Genomic DNA, 25,465 nt, shown 5'->3' on the forward strand with positions numbered 1-25,465 from the left:
CTCAAAGAGTCGTTTCTCCCAGTGCGTGAGCGCGGTGCCGTCCCCCCCTTGGTCCTCCAGCTCTGCCCCCTCTAAAGTTGAGCAGTTGAAGTGCTCTCGGACCTGCACATAGTTGGGGGTGAATTAGGAGTATGAACTTTATTTTAAAGTTATAGGGTCCAATTTTAATTCTAACACCCTTATGGGTTGATGGGTTAAAACGAATACAATACGTATACTTTATTATTACAAGCTTTTATTTAGTTTCACCTGACCGTTGTCTGTCTGTCTGTAATCAAATCTTGCAAGTTAAATTTGATCCACTTCCCGGTTTCCGATTGAGCTGAAATTTTGCATGCATGTATAAATCGGATGACAATGCAATATTATGGTACCATCGACCTGATCTGATGATGGAGACAGGAGGTGGCCATAGGAACTCTGTGATGAAACAACGCAACCTAATTGTGTTAGGGGTTTTTAGAATTGTCTCGATGAGTATTAGTTGTCTGACTTGTCTGTCGTAAGAAAAGTACAGTCAGCGATAAAAGCTTGTACCAAAAACGAAATTTTTGCCAAAAACTTATTACGTATTACGTCAGATTGCACAATCCATGGCATGTTTTGGCCTTCATCAGAGAAGCCTAGATGGAGCGTCCAGTTTAAATGTGCATAAGGTCCTTGGCATTAATCGTAAGTAGGTATAATTATCGTGTATATTTGACTTTAAAAATAAATCGTAGTTAATAATTAATTTTACAAATTTTACCGTGATAAATTTGTACAATACGAACCTCTTTGACGACCCTCGGCGTGACGATCATGTGAAAAGTCCTCTCGATGTAGCCGCCGCGAATCATCCATTTTTTCCTTGTGACGTTCCGGACAACGCGGTCCGACCACTTGTGGATCTGCAGTCTAGAAAATAAACAAAATACGTGACGTTATCTATGAAAAGGGACCTTATTGTCGATGGCGCTTACGCTATTATTAACGATGCTCCGATATAAATACAATGCCGCGCGACGCTGTGCGGCGGAAGCGCCATCGACAATAAGGTCCCTTTTCATAGATAATGCCCCATATAGGTACGTATAGGACCCGTGCGCGTTGGAGGGTCTGCCATCTTGTGGCCTAAATCTGAAACATAAACTGTACATTGACACTTCACGCCAAAACAACACGTACAAATGTAGTGCGTACATAATTGTTTTCCATCGTATTTTGTCGGAAACGTTCGTATTTGTAATGCTACTTCAGTCATCCTCAGTACTTGTTGTACCGAGGCTTCGTACCAGGGATCATGCAAATTGGTTATAACCGTGACCGAAATATTCGGTTATAACCGAATTTTTTTACAAAATTTCATAACCGAATATTGGAAACTCGAATAACCGGTTACGGTTATTTTCGGTTATTTTCTTTATGACTTAAATTGTATGTTTTTATTATCTAATGACTACAAAATCCTGCCTTTTTTGGCTGTGACGCCTATGACTATAATTTTTGTCATTCGTATGTATACTTTAATAACTAAAATATAGCAAATATACTTCCCTTGTTTATAAAATATTTTTATTGAATATTGTATCACGTCCAAGGTCATATTTTACTTTTACTGTATTTGGTGTGTTTTAATAAAAAACGAAGACTTTTACTCACATTCCCCAATCCTGTAGGTACTAAAATAAAGATTTATGTATTTTTTTTATTACTTCATTGTAAATTTATAATTTTTCGTCGAAAATAACCGTAACCGATTATAACCGATATTCGGTTATTTTTCGGGCATAACCGTAACTGAAACCGGTTATGAAGTTTGGCCGGTTATTGCATTCCCTTCGTACGTTTTCGTGAAAATACGATGGAAAATAATAACGCACTACATGTGTACGTTGTCTTGTGCATTGTAGGTTCTGCCATCTTGTGGGCCACATTGGAAGCTTAAACTTGGCATTTACCAGCCATAATGTGTGTTTTTAGTTTTCATAATAATTATGTAACTTTGCTGGATATTTATTTATGGGCCAACATTTGCCTAAAAATAAAGATTTTTCATTTCGTTTAATTAAAAAAAGAAGTCCTTCAAATATATGTACTGTTCTCAACCAAAAGGGTACTTATTGTCGCCAATAAGGCGTTATTTCCATATAGCTTCAATTTGAAATTAACCTTAACGACAACCGACAAAGTGGTACCTTTAGGTTGAAAACGTCACATATGTTGGTGTAATTATTCTTATATAAACACAAAGATTTATTAGTTTTCCTTACTCTTCATCGAGGGGTGGATTTCCCGTGTCCGGTCGCCTCTCCATGAGCGGCTCGCCGTTGTCGTCTCTGAAATTAAACAACAATTGTAGGGTGAACACGAAAATCGTCATTTCAGACCTATGTCTATTAGAAGGAGTCTTTAAACTAGCAACGTACCTGTAGAACGCGAATAGAGACACGCTAAAGCCCAGCGCGTGTAACATTTCGTGTTGCACAGTGGACAATAGACTTGGAAGGTCACAGTACTTGGTTGGCCAGGAATATGAAACCGGCAGGATAATGAGTTTATCGTCAGGAGAATGAGATTATCTCCAGGAGAATGAGATTATCGTCAGGTAAATGAGAGTATCGTCAGGAGAATGAGATTATCATCAGGAGAATGATATTATTACAATCAAGTTTTACCTGTAGAAAGCGAATAGAGACACGGTAAAACCTAGCGCGTGTAATATCTCGTGCTGCACGGTGGACAACAGGCTCGGCAGGTCGCGGTACTTGTTTGGCCAGGAGTATGAAACCTCCAGGAGAATGAGGTTATCGTCAGGAGAATGAGATTATCACCAGGAGAATGAGATTATCACCAGGAGAATGAGAGTATCGTCAGGAGAATGAGAGTATCGTCAGGAGAATGAGATTATCGTCAGGAGAATGATATTATTACAATCAAGTTTTACCTGTAGAAAGCAAACAGGGACACGCTAAAACCTAGCGCGTGTAACATTTCGTGCTGCACGGTGGACAACAGGCTCGGCAGGTCGCGGTACTTGGTTGGCCAGGAGTATGAAACCTCCAGGAGAATGAGGTTATAGCCAGGGGAATTAGATTATTGCCAGGAGAATGAGGTTGTGTCGTTTTCTTTTATTGATGTGTGTCTGAGTATTATAGAATATTTGTTACCTGTAGAACGCGAATAGAGACACGCTAAAACCCAGCGCGTGTAACATCTCGTGCTGCACGGTGGACAACAGGCTTGGGAGGTCACGGTACTTGGTGGAGAGCTCGCCGGGACAGAAGTTGGCGTGCCCGGCCACTGGTCTGTAAATAATTTAGTACATATTATAAAACAGTAAAAAGACAAACCTGAGTGGACGCCTTACACTTAGTGTAAGGCCTGACACTTAGTGTAAGGCCTGAGTGGACGCTTGGAGCGGAGCGTTCGGCGGGGCGTGCAGCGTGGCGTCGGGCTCACAAGTGATTTGAGCAGCGTGCACTAAAGCCGCTCCTATACGTTTGCATTTGTTTAACATGCACGCCGCACGCCCCGCCCCGCTGCACGCTCAACTCGAGCGTCCACTCAGGCCTTACACTAACTCGAGCGTCCGTGGACGCTCGAAGCGGAGCGTTCGGCGGGGCGTGCAGCGTGGCGTCGGGCTCACAAGTGATTTGAGCAGCGTGCACTAAGGCCGCTCCTATACGTTTACATTTGTTTAACATGCACGCCGCACGCCCCGCCCCGCTGCACGCCCAACTCGAGCGTCCACTCAGACCTTACACTTAAGGGTGAAGGCTGACTCACGCTAGACCGGGTCGGACCAAGGCGTCCGACATATCATTTTCTATGACGGCTGATCGGTGATCACGTGGTGTTTTCCATAGAAAACGAAGCTCCGGCCCGGTCTCGGCCTAGCGTGAGTCATCCTTAAAACATGTTCTTCCATCAAAGTCGGTTAAAAATGTAGCCTATAATTGTAACTATGTCCTACCCAAGTGTCATAAAAACTGGGAACAGTACCTATACTGCAAAACGTAATTCAAGATCAAAAAAAGTAAGCAATGTTGCCACTTTTTACTAGCGCGTCTTGTGTTTATGTAAAAATAAGTAAATACAAGTACTTTTTTTTCAATCGTAGGAGTAAAATTACTAATAAATAAATTATCTTAGCGTGATTATTTATATTTATCAAAAGGAATTTACTATTTTACAAACAAATTATTGCAGTGGCAACATTGTCTTACTTTTTTTGGTCTTGAATTACGTTTTGCAGTTTAGTTATAGCGATAACGCTAAGGTGGAAGACACGACATCGACACAAACAGAAAATAACATATGCATAAACGCTTAACTTACATACGAGTACATCGACTGCTAGAGTCATAACACTTCCCGTAGTTGGAAGTTGGAAAAACACCTGATTTCCTGCTTGTGATGTTTTATATAAAAAACTGAAGTGTTTGACACTTCGGCCCGGGCCCGGACCGTTCTAGCGTGAGTCATCCCTTAGTCTTGTCTATGGCTGTACCTGTCTAGCGCGCTTTCCTGCTGGCAATGCGAAGCATACGCCACGGTCAGCCCGCGGCGGCACCTCTCCGTTTCGACAGCGCTCACGTACAGCACGAAATCCGTGTTCTCAACGCCTATAGGCTCCTCTTCTTCTATATCTGTAAGGAAAACAACTTGTTAATATCAATTTTAATAAGTAACTGTCAAAAAAAAAATTCACACTTTTATTCCTAAGGGCCACTTGCACCATTCACTAACCTGGGGTTTACCGGTTAAACCTGGAGTTGCCATGGTTACCAGTACAATATGACACTGGGTTAACGGTTTAACCGGGTAACCCCGGGTTAGTGGGATGGATGGTGCAAGTGGCACTAAGGGGTTGTGCACAAATCACGCGAGGTGTTTTCGGCTACTTTTTGACCCCTCCTCCCCCTTGGTGATATTTGGTGAGGTTTTTAGCTACCCGTCCTCCACATAACCTTACGTGTATTTTTTTTTCCATCGACCTTCTGAACGCCAATGGAAACTTAAATAATGATTTACTTGGCATAACGGTGACTTCAGGTCCTTTAATTCCGTGATGTAGTCTTCAATCGTGATTCTTCTGATCAGTTTTGCTATATGGTAGCTATGGTTACCAAAGACGGCCTTACCGGGCATATCGGTGACTTCGATGCCTTCAGTCAGTGCGTTGCCCGTGATTTCGGTGGTGTCATCCTCGATGATGATTCTTCGTCGTGGTAACGCTCGGCAGGTTTGCTGTATGGTAACTATGGTTACCAAAGATAGTCTTACCGGGCATATCGGTGACTTCGGTGCCTTCAGTAAGTGCGTTGCCCGTGATTTCGGTGGTGTCATCCTCTATGATGATTCTTCGTCGTGGCAACGCTCGGCAGGTTTGCTGTATGTTACTATGGTTACCAAAGATGGTCTTACCTGGCATATCGGTGTCTTCGGTGCCTTCAGTCAGTGCATTGCCGGTGATTTCCGTGCTGTCATCCTCTATAATGATTCTTCGTCGTGGCAACGCTCGGCAGTTCTGACCGGTGCTGTTACAGACGTAGCACGCCTGGAGAATAATCGTTTTAATTAATAACTTGATTATTAAGGTCGTAAAGTCTTAAGTGCCATAGACTAAGAATAAATAATAGTACTACCGTACAGAAAGGAAACTTCCTACAAAACCGAAGTTTGACAGCGGTTCAAGGTCGAATCATGCTGTCCCTTTCTAATATATGGCACTATCCCTTTCGGCTATTTAAGGTTGTCAAAATTCAAGCCATTATCTTATCTGTGGTCGTGCACGCAAAGGGACGTCAAGTTGTGTCAACCCTAATAATTGCTCGGAACAATGCTGAGCCGAACGGAGTCGAGTTTGCCCGAAGGGAGGAGTTTCGCAACCCTGCTATAGACCCTAATGACACTTAAGTTCTTTATGCCAATTCCTACCATTTCCAACAATTTCCAAAAAAGAAACGTCAGAAAAATTGCTGAATTGAATGTGCTCTCATAATTTCACGAGAATCGGTTGAGAATTGCGAACTGTAGAGGAGAACATCCGAAAGCGAAAGCAGAATGCCCGAGTTAAAACGGAGACCTTCGCTAACGCTTCGGTCAATTATGAATTAATAGTAAGGATATAAGTATTATCTTCCATTGAATTTGTTGCCTTTTTAGGGTTCCGTACCTCAAAAGGAAAAAACGGAACCCTTATAGGATCACTCGTGCGTCTGTCTGTCTGTCCATCTGTCACAGCCTATTTTCTCGGAAACTACTGGACCACTTAAGTTGAAATTTGGTACACATATGTAAATTAGTGACCCAAAGACGGACATGTAACGTAAACAAATGAATTTTAAACATGGGGCTACTTTTGGGGGGTAAAAAATAAAGTTTTTCAAACTATAGTGTACTTATTAGGTATATATATCAAAGGAAAGAGCTCATTTTGAGAATTTCATATAATTTTTTTTATAATTTTAAAATAAATAGGTTAGAAGTTATTTAAGAAAGTAGCCAAAAAATTACCATCCCACACAAATACGCAAAATAGCTCTTTACCTATAGATGACAGAAAAACTTATTAGAAATGTGCAGTCAAGCGTGAGTCGGATTTAATGTACGGAACCCTTGGAACGCGAAAGTCCGACTCGCTCTTGGCCGGTCTTAAACATTTAATAACCGTCAACCAAGACATATTTCAAGCTATTAACAATAAATATCTGAGAGACCGAGCTTTGCTTGGAAAACATCTAAAAATTAAAAAATGCGCGTTTTCCCAGAGATAAGACCTAGCTAGATCGATTTTTCGATCCCGAAACCCCCATATAGCAAATTTCATCGAAATCGTTATATAAATAAATAAATATAAGGAAGAATTGCTCGTTTAAAGGTATATATGATTTTCGTGGGCGAATGTAACGTTAGAACGCGTATTTTTAAATCATAATCATAACTTGATAGGTAGCACTAAAATAATAAATATAACAATCAAACCGCTAACCGGCGCGGTTGCACGAGCGGGTGAGCGGGTTAACGAAAATAGTATGAGCAGTGGGGAGACACTCCTCACTTCGGTCGAACTCGGCTCCGTTCGGCTCAGCATTGCTCCGAGCAATTATTAGGGTTGGCAGTTGGCACCACTTGACTTCCTTTTGCGCGCGCGACCACAGATAACATAATCACTTGATTTTTGACAACCCTAAATAGCCGAAAGGGATAGTGCCATACATTAGAAAGGGATAGCATGATTCGACCCTGAATCGCTGTCAAACTTCGGGTTTGTAGGAAGTGTCCTTTCTGTACCGTACTATTATTTATTCTGTGTATGAGCAACGCTAACTGGCGCAGACGCGTGCGACGGATTTTTACCTACAGGCGTGGCTCACTCCGCGATTTCGTCGCGTCGCTACAAGTACATGCGGCCTACACCAATTTTGGTGTCTAGCAGTAGTAGTTGCCGCGCACCGCTACGGAACGCCTGCTCGCGCTTGCGCCACCTAGCGGTCATATCTGTCGTAATAGACGCGTTTTCTTAGAGAGTGAACCTTTTTTTTTTGTCGATGTGGGAATGCCTACAATGGCACACGCGTGTGACAGGAGGGGAGAGATAATTAAAATAAATAAATAAATATTATAGGACATTTCTTACACAAATTGACTAAGCCCCACGGTAAGCTCAAGAAGGCTTGTGTTGTGGGTACTCAGACAACGATATTATATAATATATAAATACTAGGGAAAAAATCATTTATTTACATACAATATATATACAGTGGTACTACTAAACGAAATTAATAACTAGCTTAAATCTAAAATAGGCCCTTGAGGCATTGTACCAAGGATGCTGGCGGCATTTCCTCGCTGTATCGCAATGCTGATACGTTGTGCGAGGTAGCCGCCAGCTCTTCGGTCACCAGTTACGTCAACCAGACGCTTCGCGATTTCTGCGAACAACTTATGCGCGCTGGGACCCCATGGACCTAGAGTTTCAACACCAAATGGTACAAAATGGTACTCTCTACCGAGGCTCTTATATTTGTTACGTTTTAGAATTTCGGCGCTTTCCGCCGCTCCGCCCGCTTTTACAGTAGTCCGTTGGAGGTGGGACGGTGCCAGTGTGTCTACGCAGGTAGCATCCCACACCAACATCCGTCCCAAGCTCCAAGGAACTAAGGACACTCCATCGGGCCTCTTGCCATCATCTCTGATAATGCCAGTCGGCTCAACAAGAGCAGGCACATTGATGGTGGCAAGAGACCGACGGACTATGTCATTAAGCGACGCATGTCTCGAAAAACGGCCTGCACTTTTTTGACAAGATAATCCGTGGTGTCCCAGTCGGTCCACGTCCGTGCCACAAGAGCATATGTGTGGCGTACACACCGAAACCCCGAGTCGCAAACCAGTCGCCAGTCTAAGGGAGGCCGGATCCAAGAAAGTACCAGTATTGGGCGAAGGATGGGCATGTAGCCAGTAACCGGCTTCCCGGGCTCCGACCGCCAAAAGCCTCGCGCGGTCTGGACCTGTACAGTTGTTTAGGAGAGTATTGTAAGTTAAATCACAGTAAACATTATCCCAACTCCTTTGTGAATTTGGGTTGTCTGGAAATTGTTTGCCTGGGCAAGCAATTTTAAAAGCATTTTTGGCGTCCTCAAAGCCCGCGATCTCACAGTTTGTGGGCAAAGCCCTTAAGATATTTCCTATGAGACCAGACGTGCTATGAGTGGACGCTAAAAAGGCTGGGGAAGCCACACTGGAAATTTTGCGAATTCCTAAACCTCCAAACCGAATGGGGAGGGACGCTTGAGACCAGGAAGGCTCACTTAGCTGAATGTTTAGAATCGTCTCTAAACTAATTTTGATCAAATCATCTATGGGCGACAATAAATTTTGATGTTTCCAGAAAGGACAACAGCGGAGCACATACGTAAATTTAGGGACAAAAAGGCAGAATTTAAGAATCACAAGAGCATAATGAGGGCTAATTTCGAGTAAGCGATCCGTGTGACTTTTGAATTTAGTTATGGAGTTAGAAATATAATCGGGAAAAGATTCTTCGAATATAGGAGAACCCAGGAGGCAAAGAGAATACTTGTCTACTGATTTGATATTGGGAGTCAGATCGTCAAATTTGGGTTGTAAGTTGGTCAAAGTACAAGAAGATTTTTGAATAAAGAGTTCGCATTTACTGAAATTCAGTTCTAAACCAATATTTTCGAAACTACTCTTAATAAAAGACAAATCAGAGAGTACAGTATAAATACTTAAATACATAGAAGACAACCATGACTCAGGAACAAATATCTGTATCATGATACAAATAAATGCCCTTACCAGGATTCGAACCCGGGACCATCGGCTTCATAGGCAGGGTCACTACCCACTAGGCCAGACCGGTCGTCAATTGATATGATTTAGGTATATATTTAACTATATAGGCACTAGGTATTTTATAAATGAAACGTCAGAGCTTTTGGGCGGTCAAATATATACGAACTGGTTTATTCATCGAGCTGTAAGTAGAGTCAGGCGTGGCTCACTCCGCGATTTCGTCGCTTTGCAACAGGTAGCTAAAAGTACATCCGTTCCACACCAATTTTGGTGGCTAGCCATAAGCCGCGCGTGGCGCTGTCGCCACCTAGCGGCCATATCTGTCCTGATCGTGACAGACGCGTTTTGTTAGAGAGTGAGTCTTCTGTACCTAGTACTATTATTTCTGTGGTAGAGTGAACCTGTTTGTTTACATTATGGGGTTGTGACGTCACACAACCACAGGGCGGCTCTCACGTGCGGGCGCCCCACGTGCACCCCACGTGCACCCGCCCACGCTAGCGGACGCCCCGTACGCCCGCCCACGCTAGCTGACGCCCCGTACGCCCTTACAGATATTTTCGTAGGCGAGTGTAACATAAGAACGCGAAAACAAAATAATAGAGGACTATTTTTAGATAAAAATGAAAAGTAACTTGATAACTAAATAACAAACAAATTAAAGCTTTTTGCTCAGAGATATTTTTCTTATACTACGTTATTTTTATCTGAAAATAAATGTTTTTTGGATTTTATTTGATGTATGGTATAAAATTATTACATATTAATATTAGCTGCAACTTTTTCAAAAGTGTTATTCAATAAAACGACACGTCAAGATAGCTTTATGTTTCTTTCTTAATGCTAATAAAAAACGAAACATAAGTAAGTACCTACATTTCTTGTTCTTCCTCGCACTATCCCGGCATTTTGCCACGGCTCATGGGAGCCTGGAGTCCGCTTGACAACTAATCCCATGATTTGACGTAAGCACTAGTTTTTACGAAAGCGACTGCCATCTGACCTTCAAACCCAGAGGGGAAACTAGGCCTTATTGGGATTAGTCCGGTTTCCTCAAGATGTTTTCCTTTACCGAAAAGCGACTGGCAAATATCAAATGATATTTCGTACATAAGTTCCGAAAAACTCATTGGTACGAGCCGGGGTTTGAACCTGCGATCTCCGGATTGAAAGTCGCATGCTCTTACCACTAGGCCACCAGCGCTTTTAGCGCAGTAAGTATTATTATTTAAAAATAAAGTAAATGGTAATTAATTCAGTAGAAATACGAAAGTCTTCTAATTATAATTAACAATAGTTATTTTCTTGAACGCTGCGTTAGATAGATACCTAATTAAAATGGAATAGATAAACGAACCATTAAAAACGAAATTTCTAAAAATACGAGTAGATACTGTTATTTAATATTGAGTTGTAAACAACTTCTTTGACTATACAGGGTGATTCATGAGACTAGAATACAAAAGAAACCGTTTATTAGTGGCAAAATAAAACGATGAAAACAACTAAACAACACATACTCGTATATAAACACATTAAATTACACATTATATACACATTAAATTAGGTATATATATATACCTATATATGTTCGCAGAAATCGCGAAGTGTCTGGTTGACGTAACTGGTGACCGAAGAGCTGGCGGCTACCTCGCACATCGTATCAGCATTGCGATACAGCGAGGAAATGCCGCCAGCATCCTTGGTACAATGCCTCAAGGGCCTATTTTAGATTGAAGCTAGTTATTAATTTCGTTTAGTAGTACCTCTGTATATATATTGTATGTAAAAAAAAAAATGTTTAGGGTTCCGTACCACAAAAGGAAAAAAACGGAACCCTTATAGGATCACTCGTACTTGTCTGTATGTCCGTCTGTCACAGCCTATTTTCTCGGAAACTATTGGACCAATTAAGTTGAAATTTGGTACACATATGTGAATTAGTGACCCAAAGACGGACAAGTAACGTAAATAAATGAATATTAAACCACTTTTGGTGAGATAATGAGAAAATTAAAAAATAAAGTTTTTCAAACTATATCGCGTTGTCAAATGAAAGAGCTCATTTTGAATATTTCAAATATATTTATTAATAATTTTTAAACATATAGGTTAGAAGTTATTTAAGAAAATAGCCATAAAATTATCATCCCCCCCCCCCTTTATCTCCGAAACTACTGGATCAAAAATTTAAAAAAAATACACAATATAGTTCTTTACCTATAGATGACAGGAAAATCTATTAGAAATGTGCAGTCAAGCGTGAGTCGGACTTAATGTACGGAACCCTTGGAACGCGAGTCCGACTCGCACTTGGCCGGTTTTTTTAACAAGCAGAAACGTCTGCGAACGATGCTAAGCTTAGAATAAATTTAAAAGTGGAAAAATGACTGTCTTGCGTGAGACTTGAACTCACGGCCTCTGGATCGATACTCCAGCGCCCTGCCATCTGAGCCACCAAGACCTCATCCATAGCCAGCAATTTGCTGCAGTAAATTTGTTTGTCGTGGCTAACAGGTGGGACAGCGGCCTTCTGAAACACTGGTCCTCCATGCACGTTAGCCTCAATAATAAATTTAATTTAATTTAATATTTAGTTTTATTGTGATTTTTTTATTTGTATAAATTTTATGTGGTTGTAATTTATTGTAATTTAATTTATTTTAATTGTAATCTTGACAATGTTATGTTTTAATTTTTAATTTTATTTTATTTTATTATTTTAAATTTAATGTAATTTAGTTACGATATGGATTCTATGGTCCGAAATAATTGAATTTTTTTTTTAGGAACAACAGCAGGAATTAAATCGCATTTAGCAAAAACACAATAAAATACATTGAGCTATTATTACTAACGTGTAGAACCGGCACACAGAACCAGTATTTTGCGCCATGAGTTGTTGGTGTTTTGACAACAAACCATAGAAGCGGAGCATGAGTCTCGCGACCTAAAAAAACGCGTAAGCGCCATGACCTGTACGGCGCTTATGACTTTTTATTCGCATGGTTGCGATTGCGACAATTTCATTGTTTGGTATGTCATCTCTATGGTAATAATATCTAAATGATAAAATATGATGGTGAACGAACAATTAACATTTATTAATAGTGTGCCCGTCTCCTGAATCATCCTGTATTAATAAAAAGTACACGCTTCGAGATATTGCCTAGGCTTCATTTCTGCCTTTGTGAAAAAACGCTGGTTCTCGTTTATATAAGATTGTTTTGCCTTAAAATTTATTTTTAATACCAATAAATAATAGTAAAACGTTTTTATAGGTATACACCAACGAAAACATAAACCATGTTATCGCGTTCAGTGCTGGTTATAGGTAAGACATTTCGAATTCATTCATAGTTATAGAAAACAAGTTTTTAACCCTTTCAACACCAAGAATCCTTACGTTATAGCACTTATAAACTTTCACGGCGCCACAGGCACGACTTCTTACGACGCCTTTAAAAGGTCCCACTGATTAACAGTCCGCCGGACGGTAGTTAGTTGTTCGGAATTGTCAAAATTTTGTTCTAACTGACAGGCCGATACCGTCCGGCGGACTGTTAATCAGTGGGCCGTAAGAAGTCGTGCCTGTGGCGCCGTGAACGCTTATAAGTGCTATAACGTCCGTTGTCAAAATAACCTTCAAAATTTTCAGCAGATATGGTTTATATTTGATAGAGTCGAACCAAAAGTCTAATAATAATAATAAAATAAGTCACCGTCTGCCGGAAATAAAATTGCATACCGTTTTATTAGGCAGTCGTCCGGTTTTTTACCCCATAGCTCAGTTCTTAGTCCATCGCTTTCACCCAATAACCTAGTTCATTTTAGATTCCATCAACTCTCAATAGTCCTTACACCCTGGCGGGTGCTGCCTCTGCGTGCGTCCCATGACACGGGCAAGGGCAGCCTCCGCTCGGTGTACCCCTTACATTTCATTAAAGTGTCAAAAGGGCCTCTACGTGTTGGCTTCGGCTCCGCGCACGCCTCCCAAAGGTCCGGAACACCATTGTTCCGTGATGGGAAAGACATACAAATAATAAAATAAATATGTTTATTGCTTTCATATTGGTGTTTATATAGATGTTCTTAACTAATAATATTTCACAATATGACACCCTGTAAGGGTATTGCAATTTTATCTAACACATAAAACAATTATACAAATTACAGAATACACAAATAAATAGTAGTCCCATAAAAAAAAATTGTTTATAGTATATATGCCTATTTATGGTATTTATTACCATCGAAAAACTCTTGTATAGAATAAAAACAATTACTTATTAAATAAGTCTTCTGTCTGCAGCGGATTTGATAGCCTATGCAGTGCAAGTGTTATTTATATTTAATACGTCAGAATATCATAGAAGTTTGACGTTTAAAATAACACTTGCACTGAGTATGCTATCAAAATCGTTGCAGACTTTTCTTGGCCTAACCAGGCCTAACTCTATTTATATGTCATAATTTCATAGAAGTTTGACGTTTAAAATAACACCTGCACTGAGTATGCTATCAAAATCGTTGCAGACTTTTCTTGGCTTAACTCTATTTATACGTCATAATTTCATAAAAAAGACGATTAAAATAACACTTGCACTCCGTGTGCTATCAAAATACATGCAGACTTGTCGTGGTCTAAATCTAGGAATAGTGTGGATGATATTCTGTACTATTTGTAGGGACGTCCGCGCAAAGGGGTAGGCGAGCGTGATACGTGTAAAACTTAAGGGCGCGTTCAAATAAAATATGGCCGATTCTCAAAGATGACTTTCGGTGCCTGACTTCGGTGACAATTTTTGTTTTATTTGATATGCGACTTTATTTCCTAAAATCTAGCCTTAAATGATAACTTAAATACTATACTACATAAATCTAGCTTCTGCCCGTGACTTCGCCTGCGTGGAATGATAATACTTGAGATTGATGACTGATGAGTACTTATAATATTAGGGACTTGGTTTGAGTGTCCATTTCAGTACGTCCCGAATACATCCAATTTTTTTAAGAGCCCATCAACGTGCACACTAGCGCCACTGCTAAATAATCGTGATTATTTAAATTTAACGAAAGGTATTTAAAAAAGGGGGCCGCTACGTACTGTATTTTGTATTTAAGTACCTTTTGAAAACATAAAACTAGTTTTTATGTTGCTGGATTCGTCAATCTATGCGTCCAAAGTTAAAACGGCCGTTTTTAGGGTTCCGTACCTCAAAAGGAAAAAACGGAACCCTTATAGGATCACTCGTGCGTCTGTCTGTCTGTCTGTCTGTCTGTCTGTCTGTCTGTCTGTCTGTCTGTCTGTCCGTCTGTCACAGTCCGATTTTTTCCGGAACTACTGGACCAATCAAGTTGAAATTTGGTACACATATGTAAGTTTGTGACCCAAATACGGACATGTAACGTAAACAAATGAATTTTAAACATGGGGGCCACTTTTGGGGGGTAAATGAAAAAATGAAAAAAATTAATTTTTCAAACTATATCATGTTACATATCAAATGAAAGAGCTTATTGTAAGGATCTCAAATATATTTTTTTTATAATTTTCGAATAAACAGTTTAGAAGTTATTCAAGAAAATAGGCAAAAAATGACCATTCCCCCCCCCTTATCTCCGAAACTACTAAGTCTTAAATTAAAAAAAAAATACATAAAATAGGTCTATACCTATAGGTGACAGGAAAACCTATTAGAAATGTACAGTCAAGCGTGAGTCGCACTTAATTACAGTTTTTGATCCGACCCCTACGGATTTTTTAAAGAGATTTCACTCACGTTTCACATAAAAAATACATTGTTAACAGTGCCGGATTACTTAGAGTAGTAGTTTTCTTAGAGTAATTGGTGATAATTTTCTGATAAGATAATCATTTTAAATATTTAACGGTCTTACCTACTTACGAGTAATTGTAAGGTCAAATTAAAAATAATGTTTAAAAAAATATGTTAAATTGAGAGCTAGCTCAAAGTTTTTTGTACTCGTCGACTTTAATGGTTGAATTAATAAAGACTTTGTAACCAATAAGCAAAACAAGCACGTGCTTACGGCACCACGTTCAGGGGGGGCACCAAAATGCCAGGTTGAAAAAGGTGAACAAATTTTAAAATTAGGGACAGACACATCGTTTTTACCACACGATTTTTTTAGCTGTCCAAAAGCTAATTTGCAAAAATAATGGCGCGTAATTCTTTGGGAAACAATCGGTCGCAGTAGAAGAGTCGTGATTACATGCATAGATTCGATTTCAACCCACTCTTTTGCGGTTCGGCGTTAGGTCTTATGCGAGGCCTTCTGCCTTAATTACACTTGGGCGTGGATCCAAATCCAAGCTTTCCTCTTTCGCAGCTGGGCCTACTGCCTTTCTCACACTTCGCCAATTCAATTCCAAGCTCTCTGCTTTCTTGCATATTTTATGCATGAAAACAACCTCGCTGAGACCCTTAAATATCGAGCCCTATGCGAAGCTAGGCTGATAGAAAACTGTCCCATCCCTTCTCTGTATGAAATCCTGGATTCGCGCCTGGTTGGGACTATAACTAAAATTGCGTTTTTATATCGAAAAATTTTCGCGCTTGCTTCGCTCGCGTTTTCAATTACTTTATAAGGTGTGATAAAGGTGACATTCGGGTGGCGACTGCAGCAACATTACTCTGTTGCAACGTTACTGCTGCAGTACTGTCAACTTCCGTGATAAAATGATGTGACTGATTTCCATACTAAAAGTAAAAATGTACAACTGTCTATCATATTGCGTTTATATATCGAAAAATTTCCGCGCTCGCTTCGCTCGCGTTTCTATTACTTTCTAAGCTATGATAAAGGTGACATTCGGGTGGCGACTGCAACAGCATTAGGTACTCTGTTGCAACATTACTGCTGCGGCACTGTCAATTTTCGTGATAAAATGATGTGACTGATTTCCATTCTCAGCTGTAATGCGGCAATGAACTTCTCTCAATTTACCAAAAAATCAATGTAATCTTGATGACCCTAGGGAGAGGGGGCACCTAGAAATGCTTAGGGCATCAAAATATCTTAATCCGGACCTGATTGTTAAAAATTGTGTAATATACGGAACCCTTGGAACGCGAGTCCGACTCGCACTTGGCCGGTTTTGTTTTGAGGTCCTAGTTCGACGAATCGTGTCTATCTGTTACCTCTTCACGCTTAAACCGCTGAACCGATTTAGTTGAAATTTGGTATAGAGATATTTTGAGTCACGGGGAAGGACATAGGATAGCTTTTATGTCGGGAATCATCCCTATAGAGAGTGAAAAGGGGGGGTGGAATTGAGAGAGCTCATTAACTCTGCCTTGCCTGATCACTGATTGAAACTTATGCTCAAATTGAATGATTGCTATAACACTTTATTCAGGCGCTATGCTTATACTAGCTGCTGTTACTGATTCCACGCGGACGAAGTCGCGGGCAAAAGCTAGTACTGAAATAAAAGAGCATGAAAAATAAGAACACTGTTTACAAATAGTTCAGTAACATCTATTTATTATTTGGTGCGCTAATGTTACATATATTGCCAATTATATCAGCAATACATCGCCAATATTTACTGTCAATAAACTATGTTTATAAATAAATGTATCAGATATTTGTTATTAAATAACAGTCGAACTCATTATGCAAAGGATGTTGACGATTGGTTTTCATAACATTTGTAGCAAAAATGTTACTAATAGTCGATATTTTGATGTAGCTAATGGAAATACGAGAAGCCCGTAGTTATACTGATATTCATAGTTATAAGTACCTACTTATTTATAGTGTTTTTTTATGAGACCTATAATGACATTTTTTAAATATTCTCCTTTAGAGCGAGTTTCCTTTAGCTATGTTTGATAATTCCAATCTAGCAGTTCGAAGAATAACAGAACAGTTCTTTTCCAAAATGATGTATAAAATGTTTTTATTTTAACTAAATAGTTTGAGACTTTTTTAAATTAACCCTTAAAAAGTAAAAATATTATTATCTCTATAGATATTTTTGTTGAGATTTTGCAATAAGCCAAAATTAGCCAAATATACAATAGAATAGTAAAATCCCCCTTAAGCTGCAACCTAACGCTACGCCTGCCACGCCTGCAAAGTGAGATACGCGCGCCCGAAATCCGATCATTACTGCACTAGGCGGGAAAGCAAGATATTTTAACCCCCGACGCAAAGAGAGGGTAGTCATACGTTTGATGTCAATGTCTGTCTGTGTGTCTGTTTCCGGCATCGTAGCTCTCACACGGATGGACCGATATCGTTGCGGTTTTTTACGTGAAACAGTTTCCTTGCGGTTGGTGCTTAGCTATTGCCTGCAAAGCGAGATAAGCGCGCCTATAATCCGATCATTACTGCACTGCAGGCGGGAAATCAAGCTATTTTTAACGGGATATCATGTTACATATTTTTGTGAAAAATAGCTTATAAGTAATATCTCTTCGAGAAAAGAGCGCACTCCCATCTTAAACGCCGGCAACGCACTTGCAAACCCTCCGGTGTTGCAGGTGTCCATGTCGACGGTAATCGCTTACCATCAGCCGATTCGTCTGCTCGTTTGCCTCCTATATTTAAAATAAAAATCTGTCAGTCTATCTGTCACCAGGCTGTATCTCTTGAACCGTGATAGCTAGACAGTTGAAATTTTCTGTTGCCGCTATAACAACAAATACTAAAAACAGAATAAAATAAATATTTATGTGGGGCTCCCATACCTACAACAAACGTGATTTTTTTGCCGTTTTTTGCGTAATGGTACGGAACCGTTCGTGCGCGAGTCCGACTCGCACTTGGCCGGTTTTTGTTTTAGTATTTTTAACTCACCGAGGGTTCCGTACTTTTTAGTAGGTACTTATTTGTTGTTATAGCGGCAACAGAAATACATCATCTGTGAAAATTTCAACTGTCTAGGTCTCTCTATCACGGTTCATGAGATACAGCCCAGTGACAGGCAAACAGACGGACAGTGGAGTCTTAGTAATAGGGTCCCGTTTTCACCCTATGGGTACGGAACCCTAAGAATCATCTTCTGGGACGGACTTTTCGAGACGTTTCACTAGTTTCATTTAGCATTAGAAAGAAGGTAAGCGATCTTGACATGTCTTTTAATTAAAAACGCTTTTTTAAAATCAGTAACTATTACTTATGAAAGCAGAAGGATATAAATGATCGTATTAGATTGATAATTGTTACAAATTTGCCGTGACTTATTTTTAAAACGTGTTTTTCGATAAAAAGACACATCAAGATTGTTTACCTTATTTCTAATGCTAAAAAAACGAACTATACACGGGCCTTATTCTAAGAGATCCCAATCAATAATCCCAGCTTACTCCAGAATTCCAAAACAAAACCCTCCTTAATGACGACACCGGACAAGTTAATACTCGTCGGAAGATCAAAGACTTTCATACCCTTTTTGATCTTGGAATGTTTCAACTAGAGATGGGCCTAATATTGAGTTTGCCGAATACGAATAGAGAAATGTCTGCAGCGATTTTGATAGCCCACGCAGTGCAAGTGTTATTTAATACGTCATAATTTCATAGACGTTTGACGTTTAAAATAACACTTGCACTGCGTGGGCTATCAAAATGATGTGTCCCGCCGAGTTTGTTGCCGGTCCCATATTGGGATTTCAATCTTCTCGAGGCAGAGGTGTAGGGTTGGAGCCGATGTAGCTTTATTTGACGTTCATAAGCGCATTGTAATATGCCTACTTGAATAAACTATTATCTTTATCTTATCTTAAAATCGCTGCAGACTTTTCTTGGTCTAACTCTATACGGCGGAATGTTCAGTTCACATCTTACCTAACCGAATATTCGGCCGAATTAGCCGGTTCATCAGTAGGGTCAAAATTCTCTTCGTTGTCTTGTTTTTTGTCCCCAATAAATGTGATCGGGGTAATAATATTTGCCGGCATTTTAACCGAATAATTCGGCCGAACACGAAAGTTAGAAAAATTGCCGACTTGCCACCGATTAACTCCCGAATATTCGGCCCATCTCTAGCTTCAAAGGCGGCTCGAAGGACCAAGATTATTCGAGACCTTTATTATATGAAACATTTGTTTATTTAGGGATTTAAGAACCTACCTAAAAGCTGCTAAGCTATGTGATGCGGTTTAACAAAGATAATACGTTTAAGAGGAAAGGGTTTTTTACTAACTTTAGCTAAAATTTTATAAACCAATATTTTTCAGGTCTCCTTCTCTGTCTCACTCACGTCGCCAGAACTTACATCCTGCTGTCAGCAAACATAGAAGATATACAGAAGATAGCGCGAAAATTCCTCTCCGAAGATGTTGTCCAGCAAATAATGGGATTAGTTAAAAACCTAAAGCTAGACATTAAACACAATCTATCCGCAGAGAATAAGGTTAATGAGGAATCAATAAATAATATATCTAGTGATGAACTCGAAGAAAATGTTCTTAGGAATAGACCAAGGCGTGGAAAAGAAAAAACAAAAGAAAGTAAAAGAAAATCAATAAATAATACATCTAATGATAAACTTGAAGAAAATGTTATCAGGAATAGACTAAGGCATACGAAAGAAAAAACTAAAGTAACTACCAGAAAAGATAGACAAAACAAATATGATACGAGTGATGCTTCAAATTGGGATCATGATAAACATTATTATGATAAAGTTGATGTAACTCCAAGTAATTTGAGAACTAATAAAGAAAGAATAAAAGAGGCTACAGCACGTTATAGACAAGTTAAAGATGATGATATTGATGATTATATAAAGGATAGTGTAGTATTAGCGACCAGTGGTCAAGTACGATTAAGAAAAGCTGAATATTTGAGCCACTCTTTTGAAAAAATGGGTGGACGCAAATAAAAAAAAAAAGTTCAAAGTTTTTTATTGTTTAGCGTAAATACTCCAATAATCGACGTGTTAATAAGACTCGGATGCCGGTGTTGCTCGAAGGTTAAGACCTATTCGACACCTTGCTGTCAAATTTATTGCTATGACAATATATGATTGAAAATGTCGATTATTGGAGCTTGTCGGGCACTGGAGCCTCAACGTTATAAGAATTAGGTTACATTGAAAATTCTCTTTAGAAATGTACTCAGTAAATAATCATTCTCAGTTACTTAGGGTGGGTTTGTATCCATCGATTTACAAAGACACTTAACTTTTTCAGGGTTCCGTACCCAAAGGGTAAAAACGGGACCCTATTACTAAGACTCCGCTGTCCGTCTGTCTGTCTGTCACCAGGCTGTAACTTATGAACCGTGATAGCTAACTAACTTAGTAACAACGTCCCCTGCCGCCAAAATATAACGAGCCGTATGCTGGGTCTACAATAAATAAGTTCCAATGTTTTATTTGCGTAAAATAACTGGAATCTGACCATGCGAAACGAAACCAAACACACAAAAACGAAAACTTGACACACGAACGAACACTTGCCGAGTTGGCCACTTTCTGAAAAGTGGCCCAAAAGTAACTCACGTTTAAATGGTTCTCCGGCACCCTGACTTCGCCACATAATATAGTCTCGCGCTGCAGGAGTTGATGCAGTGCGACCACCTAGTACGAACACTTGCCGAGTTGGCCACTTTCTGAAAAGTGACCCAAAAGTAACTCACGTTTAAATGATTCTCTGGCACCCTGACTTCACCACACATAGTCTCAGCGCTGCAGGAGTCGATGCAATGCGAGCGCCCGCCCCGCACGAACACTTGCCGAGTTGGGCACTTTCTGAAAAGATACAAGCGTGTTAGATATTTTGTAGTTGTACACTATGATCTTATATCTAGAGATAGGTTATACACGCTCCAAAATTGAAGCATTCACCCTGTGACAAATTGTACAAGTTGCCTTTAGTAGCGCCCAGGCAAGCGAAAATTGTGCACGTGCTAACGACCTCCCATTTCGCTGCCTCCCATACCAAAAAAAAGTGACAAGCTTATGTTTAACAACGGGTATGAGAAAGATGGATGGAATGCGAAAATTAATCAAAAATAACAGATTTATTTTTTGGTATAGAAATAAATATGGATGGAAGTATTTTTTCTGCTTCTTATGTATGAGTATAATCTATCTATATTTATACAATATCATTGGTTGTATGCTATAAGTTCGGAAAAAGTATGCCTTGCCAATTTGGGGAGCAAAAAATACCCTCATAAGACGAAAGTGGAGGACCCGCGCCAAATCGCCTTTCCATACAAACGTAGTCCTCATTTTTATCTCCGGATATTAACATTATTGAAAATATTTTGACACAATTTGTTGTATATCAACCACAGCTATATCCCTACGTTTGATATTTTCACATTTTTCACATTAAGAGTTAGGAGCATTTAAAAATATGTATGAAATCATTTTTTCGCTCCTAATTTTTACAAAAAAATCGAAGAAAATTAACCGTATGCTATGCCATTCAAATCCCTATAGTGTGATAAACCATATTATATATGCATAATTAATATATTTATTTAAGTTACACATTATTTCTCTATGCAATTAAATTTAAATATATAATCTTATCTAAACACTTTAATCAAGGTATTTGAATGATAGTCGATATCTTCAAATGCTAACAAATCAGATACAAAGTGAAATTCAATAGGTACAAATGATGGAGATTGATATGAGCCCCCCCCCCCCCCCCACCCCTCGTTGCAATGTACAGTCAACAGCAGAAGTTGCTAAGCGGGCCAGGTGTTCAAAATGATCTTGACGCGATTTTATTGTTAAGGGAATAAGAGCGTGGCAAAGTAATTTTGAACACCTCGCCCGCTTAGCAACTTCTGCTGCTGACTGTACAACTTATTGTTAAACTGTCATTCTATGGAACTTGCCAACTACATATGTAAACAAACCGCCATATTGAAATCATCATTCAGTGACAATTTCAATATGGCGGTTTGTTTACATAGTTAACAAGAATGGTTACATATCAGAATACCGAAAATCGATTTACCTAATGTTGAATCGCCTATGCTCGTTTAACCTGTTTTTTAAAATACCTAATGATCAATTAACCTAAGATCATAACACCTAATGAACGAATTACCTATTGCACGTTTCACCTACAATTGGTTTACCTAAGCTCAGAATACCTATGCTCGATTTCCCTAAAGTTGAAACACCTAATACTCGAAATACCTAAAGCTAATATACCTAATACATGAAACACCTAATGTTGATATACCTAATGCACGAAATACCTAAACTCGGTATACCTAATCATCGAGTTGCCTAAAGTTAACGTACCTACTGCACGAATTACCTAAAGTCGGTATACCTAATGATCGAATTACCTAAAGTTAACATACCTAATGAACGAAATACCTAAATTCGATACACCTAATGCACGAAATACCTGAAGTCTATGCACTTAGTGAACGAAATATGTACCTGAAATCAAAAATAGAATTCTTGTTTAGTAGAATATTATTAGGGCATACAACATTTGGTATAAATTTTTTAGCCAAATCATTCAATTGGCTTACTATTTTTTATTATAATATAAGGTAGTCATTTGCCAGAGTCGAGATAGGTGCGACGACGAGCAAAGCGAGGAGGAGCGTGTTAGGTTAACTGCGACCAAACAGTGCCAAAACCGACGTTTATTTCATCGTCATGATGTTAACTTACAAAAATTTTGTTTTTGATAAGATAAGATATCTAATTTTGTATTAGACTTACTTGATCATTCTACTACCTAAAAAGTAGCGTTTCAAAATGTGTATTTTTAAGTTGTTATCCAAACAAACAGTTTCTACTGTAAGGTTGGGAAATCATACGATTTATTGGGTGGAGTTGCCACTTGATCATTCGGCAAAATGATATGAATTTTTACTAGGTATATAGACTTTAGGTATTCCGTGCATTAGGCATATCGACATTAGGTAATTCGTTCAGGAAGTATATCAACTTTAGGTATTTCGTGCGATAGGTTTAACAGTTTTAGGTATTTCGTCCATTAAGTAAATCAAGTTTAGGTACATCGTTCATTAGGTATATCAGCTTTAGGTGTATCGTCCATTAGGTATATCAGCTATAGGTGATTCGTGCATTAGGTATAATAGCTTTAGGTGAAACGTGCAGTAGGTAAAACGTGCATTAGGTATATCGTGCATTAGGTGTTTCGTCCATTAGGTTATTTGAGCTTAGGTAATATAAACTTAGGTCAGTCAATGTTTAGGTAAATTGATCGATAGGTAATTTAAAAATAGGTGAATCAAGCATAGGTGATTCAACATTAGGTAAATCAGTTTTCGGTATTCTGATATGTAACCACATGACACTATAAATCCATTAATTATCTATTTTCAGACTTAATTGCTCATTCAAATGTAATCTGCGAGCTTTTCAATAGATTATTTTCTTGAAATTCTTTTGTAGGTTAACCAACTTCAAATCTGCAACGTATAATTTATTTATGAGTTTTATGACAAACAAAGTGAAAAAAAAAAGTAAACGTTAAAATTAAAACTAAAATACTTATAACAAATCTTAAACTAAACTTATAAGTAAAAAATGCTCCCCAGGTCACCTTCATGAGTTATGGTGCCCAGAAGGCTGGCAGCGTTACCTTTTTGGATGTCCAGGGTTACCCTCTGGCCGAGGTAGCTGCCAGCCCTTCGGTCACCTGAGGTGTCCATGAGGGGCTGGAACATTTCTTTAAAGAAGCTTCTTGAAAATTTAATAATCTTTGTACTCTTTACGAAACGTCAAAGATTTCATGTGAGTAATAAGCTTAATTAGTATCATAATTTAAAAGTCAATTCTACCAGCAAACATAAGAAAATCACTCAAAATTTGCATTTGATTGCTTTGCCTCACAGGTGAATAAAATGCAACTTTGCTATCAGTTTTTAAACTGCAAAGTAAGCCTTTCCGAGCTGGTGTGGTGAAGGACCCGGGTATGTCCTTAAACTACGTCCAAGACGGACCCGGGTATGTCCTTAAACTACGTCCAAGACCACCGGTGGACGGGCAGCAGCGTCCCTCAAATTCGGTGTACTCGACTGCGATCGCCAACCCGCCTGCCAAGCGTGGCGATTATGGCATTCACCCCCCATCATGATGAGCACAATAAAACCACGGCCCCGAGGTTCCGGCGACCCCCGGTGCTCTGGCTATGGTAGCGGTCAGGGCATTAGCGGGGTCAGGGGTGCTCAGAATCTCCGGCAAAGATCCGACTACCCGCCCCGACGACGACTGGCCCTGGTAACACACAACATACGCACTATGAGGACTGACGAAAAGATCTGCGAGCTGGAAGAGGAACTGAGCAGGTTACACTGGGACATTGTAGGGTTATGCGAAGTCCGTAGAGATGGGGAGGACACGACAACCCTGAAGTCTGGTAACTTGCTCTACCACCGGGAGGGCGACCAACAGTCCCAAGGTGGTGTCGGGTTTCTCGTTCACAAGTCCCTCGTAAACAACATAATAACCATCGACAGTGTGTCGAGCAGGGTGGTATACCTAATACTCAGAATATCCGAAAGATATGACCGACAAGAAACGGATATTCAGTGATGTCTCTGTGATCAACAGGGTAAAGACCGGTAGTGATCACCGAATCGTAAGAGGCACACTGAATATCAATATTAAACTTGAAAGGTCCAGCCTGATGAAGTCTACGCTCCGACCTACTCGAGCCCATGTTCAAAACCCCGAAAGCTTTCAACTCGAGCTCTCTAACCGCTTTGCTTGCCTAGAGAACTTGGCTTCAGTGGACGAAATCAACGACGGGCTAGTGGAAACTGTCCACACAGTAGGGTCTAAGTTTTTTAGACCCCGCCGTAAAGATAGACCTCAGAAATTGACGGAGCAAACCTTAAACCTCATGGCTGAACGACGCTCGCTACAGTTGCAGTCTCCCGATGACGCGGAGTCATATAGGCAGCTCAATAGACGTATATCTAAGTCCTTGCGACATGATCTGCGTCTCTTTAATACTAACCGTATTAAAGAGACTATTGAGCGAAACCAAGGCTCCAAAGTGTTCGCAAAGGACAAGTCTATTGGGCAAAGCCAGCTGGCAAAGCTGAAACGGGAAGATGGCAGCATAGCGTCGAGCAAAGCTGAGGTTTTAGGTGAGATCGAGAGGTTCTATGGACAGTTATACACTTCGATCGCAAAGCCCGTTGACAGCTTGGTAGGAGAT

The 25,465-nt window shown here is 39.7% G+C and overlaps 1 protein-coding gene across 1 annotated transcript in view; it reads right to left on the bottom strand.

Annotated features, from left to right (window-relative positions):
* LOC134802486 (leishmanolysin-like peptidase) overlaps positions 1-25,465 on the bottom strand; it is a 157,418-nt gene that overhangs the window by 18,225 nt on the left and 113,728 nt on the right. Inside the window, exons 5-11 of the mRNA XM_063775164.1 lie at positions 20,925-21,036; positions 5,410-5,542; positions 4,493-4,631; positions 3,150-3,287; positions 2,253-2,318; positions 774-897; positions 1-102 (exon numbers count right to left, since the gene is read on the bottom strand). Coding sequence (XP_063631234.1) covers positions 1-102; positions 774-897; positions 2,253-2,318; positions 3,150-3,287; positions 4,493-4,631; positions 5,410-5,542; positions 20,925-21,036 — 814 coding nt within the window. The remainder of the gene's footprint in view (positions 103-773; positions 898-2,252; positions 2,319-3,149; positions 3,288-4,492; positions 4,632-5,409; positions 5,543-20,924; positions 21,037-25,465) is intronic.

The sequence above is a fragment of the Cydia splendana genome, chromosome 24 (genome assembly GCF_910591565.1).
Source record: "Cydia splendana chromosome 24, ilCydSple1.2, whole genome shotgun sequence".
NCBI classification, from domain to species: Eukaryota; Metazoa; Arthropoda; class Insecta; order Lepidoptera; family Tortricidae; genus Cydia; species Cydia splendana.